We start from the raw sequence: 5965 nt of genomic DNA, 5'->3' as shown, positions 1-5965 counted from the left end.
TTTCAACACTGGGAGGCCCACGACTCTGCCCTTCTTCTCCACCTACACTCCCGGCGCACGGGGACGCCATCTGGCCCTGCTCTGGACTCCGCCAGTCCGCCCACCTCCTGACTCCACATCCTCCCCTGGACATCCATTTTGGACCTCTCTGACCTACCGAGCCCTACACCAACAGCCGCCCCTGCCCCGACCCCCCACAGCCCCCCATCTCCCCTCTCCTATGCTCCCCCTTCCTCTCACACCCCACATCCATTAGCACACCCTGCTGGCTCCAACTCTGGCGTGTCCCGTCTCTTCTTACCCCTCCTTTGCCACCAGGATCACCGCCTGCTTGCCCCCGGGGCCTGCCCTCCTGCCTCCGCCCCAGCTACTCTCAGCCCCACACGGCAGCCAGGGAGACAGTCAAGCACCCCAACAGCGCCTGTGCTCGGGGCCCCACAACCCTCTCTCGTCACTGTGAATAAAAGGAAAGTCCTCCCATGGGACTCACATCCTACACCGCCCGGTGCCCTGCTCTGACCCCAGAGACCACCCACCCCCTCCACAGCACTGGCTTCTGTCTTATCTTCAAACTTCTGCCACGTGGCCTGGACACTCATGTCCCGTTGCTGACGAACCTCTGCTCCCAGCTACACCCTCCCTGGCTGCCAGGTGTTTGCTCCAGCGTCACCTTCCTTCGCAGACTACCCTATTCACCAGTGCACCCCTCCCTACTCCCTACCCTTCCTCCTTCCCTGCCTTTTTTCACGCCCTCTATAGCATTAATCGCCCTCTACCATACTCCATCTTTTACTTATTCTGTTCACTGTCTGAACACATGGACGGAGACTTGGCAGGGCAGGGTTTGCCTGTGCACGCCGGCCTGCTGGCAGCGGCTCTGACCCACACACTTGCTGCTCCTGCGTCCGGGATGCTCCCCCTGCCTGCGCGGCTCTCTCCCGTCTCCTCTCAGAGGCAAATCTGAGGAACCCAACGTCCTGTCCTCAGAGAAACCACCTGACCCCTCAGTCCAGGCCAGGGCCCTGCCACACCCTCTCAGCGTGCTGCATGCTACACCCTTCAGAGCAGGGAGCAGCATGTAATTACATAAGCAACGTACACCTGACAGGTGATGGCTCGTTCTCCTCCCTGGACGTGAGCTCAAAGGCGGCGGGCCGCAGACCCGCTGTGGTCCCCAGGGCCTAGCAGCACCGCCTGGTGCACTGTGGGCCCCACTCCCAGCACAGTCAGGACAGACAGCTACATGCCTGAGGACACACAAGAGTATCTCAAGGGCTCGGCTGGGGGATCCAGAGCTCAAGGTGGGTGGGAGGTGGGGGGAGTGAGGGGGTGAGAGGGTCAAAGTGGGGGCGGGGGGTGGGCAGCTCCACCAGGGAGAGACGTGGTCAGGAAAGGCTTCCCTATGCTGGAGTCTGGAGGGAGGAGCAGGCATTGAGAGACACGGGGGTGGGGTGGGGGGCAAGGGCCAGCTGAGGCAGCAGCAGCAGAGGCAGGGAAGGCTGAACTTCAGCCTGGGTGCAAGGGAGGGTGCCTGCAAGAGCCTGTGGAGTACTGTGCAACCCACTTCATAGGGAAAACACAAGCTCAGAGAGGCTGAGTAACTTGTCCAAGGTCACACAGCTGGACAAGGGCAGAAGCAGGATTGAAACCCAAGTCTGCCTGCACGAAGGCTGATTTTTCTGTTAGCATCATTGTCACTCACTTCCTAGGGGTGTCTGTTTTAGAGATACCGTGTCTAAAATGTTCAGAAACATTTGACAATTCCTTTCCCTAGTATAGCTGTGTATTAAAAGGCCTCACACAATCACTATGGACTGATCTAAATTACTTTGCAAGGAGAGGCTCTTACTGTGGGTCTCTATTGCTTTAACCAATACCCAAGAGGACCCAGTTTGGAGCCTTTTATCACACGCTTTCTACAGAGCCACGAAGACCCATCGGTTTCCAGCTCCATCTGCTCTGAAAGTTGCTCTCCTTCTCTGAAAGGTTAATTGCACCAAAAGGATTCAAAAGATGTGGCACTTCTCCCACTTACAGAGCTCCATAAGTCAAGAAAGTGGCCCCTCAGATTCATGATTGTTGGATTTTTTTTTTTTTTAGTATGAGATAAGTTTCTATAATGTAGATAAACTAAGTCATGAAATCTGTAGTTAAAATATTATTTAATATGGTTGGAACTGTCCCAGCATCTTCAGTGAACTCTTTAGAATAATGGCATGAGGCATCTAGACATGTTAAGAGTACAAATTACTTCTCTGTCGTACTGTACCAGACACTGTGCCTTCACCCAAGAAGGTCGCTGGCAAAGTAACTCATGCAAGGAGAAAACACGTGGATCTCTGGGGATGTTGCTGTGTACCAGTCCATATCCAGAAACATCCTTCCCAAATATAGCACAATTTCTGCTAATCATCACCCAACTTAAACCGTGATGTACTCATGCCGGAGTCTGATGCTCTCGACGATACAGACTGGATTTGAGACACATCAGCTTATTTTTAGAAAGCAGCATTTAAAAATAAGTGCTTAATTTTGTTGGGGGGGGGATTGATGTGCTGAGGATAGTGAAGTTTTCTTGGTGGACAATTAAAATCAAATTCTCTGTTATCAATGCCAGGCATGTCATTTATTTATATCTGCAAAGTGAGTAAAATTTTACTCATTTAGATGAAATGAAAAATCTTTATTAGTAAAATGCTTATTAGTAAAACCTTTATTGGTTGGCCACATAGCATAATAAATGCAACTGTATTAATTTCAAAGGTTTACTTTCATTTGTAATGAGAGAAGTATTTGCAGATATAGATTTTGCTTGGTTTGATGCTCTCTGGCTGCGGTTCCCAACCCCCGGCTGGGCTGCGGAACAGCACTTGCACGTGGCCTGGTAGGAACCGGGCTGCACAGCAGGAGGTGAGCAACCGGCAAGCGGGTGAAGCTTCGTGTGTATTTACAGCGGATCCCCATCCCTCGCATCACCGCATAAGCTCCGCCTCCCGTCAGATCAGCGGGGGCGTTAGATTCTCACAGGAGTGGGAACCCGACAGTAAACTGCCCGTGCAAGGGATCTAGGTTGTGCTTCTTGTGAGAATCCAATGCCTGATGATCTGAGGCGGAGCTGAGGCGGTGATGTGAGTGCTGGGGAGCGGCTGCAAATACAGATCATCATTATCTAATGAGGTTTGACTGCACAGTAAACGTAATGCGCTTGAACCATCCTGAAACCATCGGCCCCATCCCCAATCCGTGGAAAAATCGTCTTCCATGAAACTGGGTCCCTGGTGCCGAAAAGGTCGTGAACTGCTGCTCTATGGGACAGAATCATTTGGAAACAGCACTTTATTTTGCTTAGCAAAAATGATCACACCGAAATGCCTAAAAAAGGTGGTATTTTAGGAAAGTTAAATTTGATGTTTATATTCTTAATGTCTTTAACAAATGCATTCTTTAGGGCAGCGAGTTCAGAGGCCTGAGTATGGCTGGGGGTGGGTGCAATGATCAGCCCTCCCTACGAATACTTTCAAGTCCTTACCCTGAAGCTCTGATAAAATGAGACGAGAGGTTGGAGCAGCCCACCTGAGAGGCGAAAGAGTGACATTTCCACCTGGGGTCTGTAGGAAGCTCCCTGGGCTGAGCCTGAGCAGAACCAGGAGGAAGGAGGGACATGGAGTTGCTTTGTAAGTATTTGGGGATCTTATTTTTTATCTGAATTATTCTCTGGGAATGGGACATTGATTTGTTGGAGATCTGGAGGGGGCCTGTAGCAGAATATTTCCGGGGAAGGGCAATCTGCCTCTGTAATGGGATCACTGGTGTTCTGTGTCACTGGGCTGCTCAGCCGCTGGGCTGTCAAGGACGGCGGGGAGCCAGGGCATGTGGACACCATCCACTCACTGGTACTTACTGAGCACCCACTCTGTGCCAGGTACTGTTTCGGCATTTGGGGAGCAGCGAGGAACAAAGCAACCCAGAACACCGTCCCCCTGGTGCTGGCGTTTAGTGCCACTATTTACTGAAGTCTATAAGGGCAGGGGCTCACTTCCAAGACTCGTCCCTCCTACAGCTACCGTGGCAAGGCAGTCCCTCAGGACACCATCCGGCTGGGAGGAGCCCTTGGCCTTGGAAGGCCATGAAGGGCCAACGAGACCCAGGTGGCAGGTTGTTAGAGCCTTTGAGCTAAAGAAGAGCCCAGCTCAGTCCTGGGGGGGACCCTCTTCTGGGGGTTCTGTGATGGGGAAGAGGACCTAAGAGAGAGAGGGCCTGCGTCCAGCCTGCGCACAGTGGAGAGGCCCACTGGGGGTGGGCATGTCCCCAGCATGCTGAGAGCAGCACCCCAGAGCGTCTGACGCTGCCAGCGCCTGGACACAGCAAGGAGAAGGGAGTGGGGCCGGTGGGAGGAGTACTGGCAACTCCCAGGGTCCACGTCCGCCCTAAGGTGCGGGGAGAGACAGGCCACTCTCTTTGGACTACATAAGCCCTGAGATGATCCAGGGAAGGGGGAACCAGAGCTGAGTTTAACTTAATTTTAAAGTAAAAGTGATATTATTTGTACCCGGATCAATTCATAGCTGTTACATAAACAGAGGCTCCTGTGAGTCTTCCGTAAGATTTAAAAACAAAACAAAACAAAACATCAAGTATTTTAAAAACAGAGAGCATCTTAAACCTTACACTTGGCCGATGACCGGCCTGACACTCAGGTGACGTTGTTAGGATGATGACCCAAGTGAGCTTCTCACCTGTTCGTCTGTCAGGATTTGGACGTGGCGGTTACAGACGGCCCTGAACTCATCTCTGGAGGCCGTGCTTGTTTTCGTGGTGTCGAAGTTCTCAAACTCCTGGGCAATGGCGCGGTAATGGGAAGTCACTGCTTTGTGGAGACGAGCCAGGAGGTCTCTGTCAGCCGTTTCCTTGGGCGAGCTGGGCGGTGGGACTTTGGGCATCTTCTCAGCCCACTCATCAGCTGTCTGGGCAAGACAGAATGGAAAATTGACCCATTTAAGAAATAACAAATCACCACTTGGCTCTGGGCCCATTCCCGGGACAAGTTCCAGGGAGGCCAGCTGTGGGAAGATAAACCAGAAGACAAACGCACCACGGCGGGTGAAAACAGCATCCGGTCACAGGTCAGACTGAGCTGAACAAGAGCCTGGGTTCGCCCGCTGGGAAGGAGCGAGCCAGCTGGCCCAACAGGGCGGGGCCGCGCCCCGGCAGATGAGCTGCCCCGCTGGGCCAGGCCCTGGGGAGGGCACACCTTTTACTCTCATCCATTCGCTCTGTCAGTCTGTCTTTTGGGTTGTTGAACAAACACACAGCGCGTGCCTGCTCTGAGAGGTCAGGGAGTCGCAGGGGTAGGTATCGGGCCGCTTTCATCTCAGGACGTCAGTGTAGTTGCTTTACTCAGAGCAGTCAGAAGTCGAAAGGCAGGCTTGGATGACTGTACGACATTGTGCTGCAGCCCCACCGTGGCTAAGCGTTTCCTGAAGTCTGAGACAGTGTGAGACCCACAGGGACTTAATTCCCGGGAGTGCAGTGGATCTGCTGGGAGCAGCCTCCACACGGCAGCAGTGGGGCCCAGGCCTGGGGTAGTGCCCTGCAACACTCCTTGGGCAGTGGAAGCCTGGTGTTGGGGGCAGTCAGGTCCTCGTGGCACTGTCTGTGGTGCTGGGGAGTTCAGAAGAGGGTTGTGCACCTCGGCCAGGGCTCAGGGACTTCCTGGGGGGAGAAGAAATTGGCTGCAAGGAAAGAGGGGCAGCAGAAGGATTCTTTTTCCTTATGTGCTGGCAAGAGGGCTTGTGGCAAGGTGGGCCAGAAGGGGCCCGAGGAGGACTGCACCCCACCTTCGGCGTCTGATGATGCTCACTTTGACAGACAGATGGGACAGCAGCAAGAGACGACAAGGAAAAGTTACTGAGTGAGCAACCTGGAGGATGAGGATGGCCAGGGGCCGTGATCCTCGTGCTAGTCA

At 53.4% G+C, this 5965-nt stretch overlaps 1 protein-coding gene across 1 annotated transcript in view; it reads right to left on the bottom strand.

Annotated features, from left to right (window-relative positions):
- LOC105805144 (EF-hand calcium-binding domain-containing protein 6-like) overlaps positions 1-5965 on the bottom strand; it is a 26512-nt gene that overhangs the window by 19589 nt on the left and 958 nt on the right. The window contains exon 2 of the mRNA XM_012637963.1: positions 4737-4964. Coding sequence (XP_012493417.1) covers positions 4737-4964 — 228 coding nt within the window. The remainder of the gene's footprint in view (positions 1-4736; positions 4965-5965) is intronic.

This window comes from Propithecus coquereli, unplaced genomic scaffold (assembly GCF_000956105.1).
Source record: "Propithecus coquereli isolate 6110/MARCELLA unplaced genomic scaffold, Pcoq_1.0 Scaffold126, whole genome shotgun sequence".
Classification (NCBI taxonomy): Eukaryota; Metazoa; Chordata; class Mammalia; order Primates; family Indriidae; genus Propithecus; species Propithecus coquereli.
The sequence above is the reverse complement of the archived record's forward strand: the minus strand, read 5'-3'. Positions and strand labels throughout refer to the sequence as shown.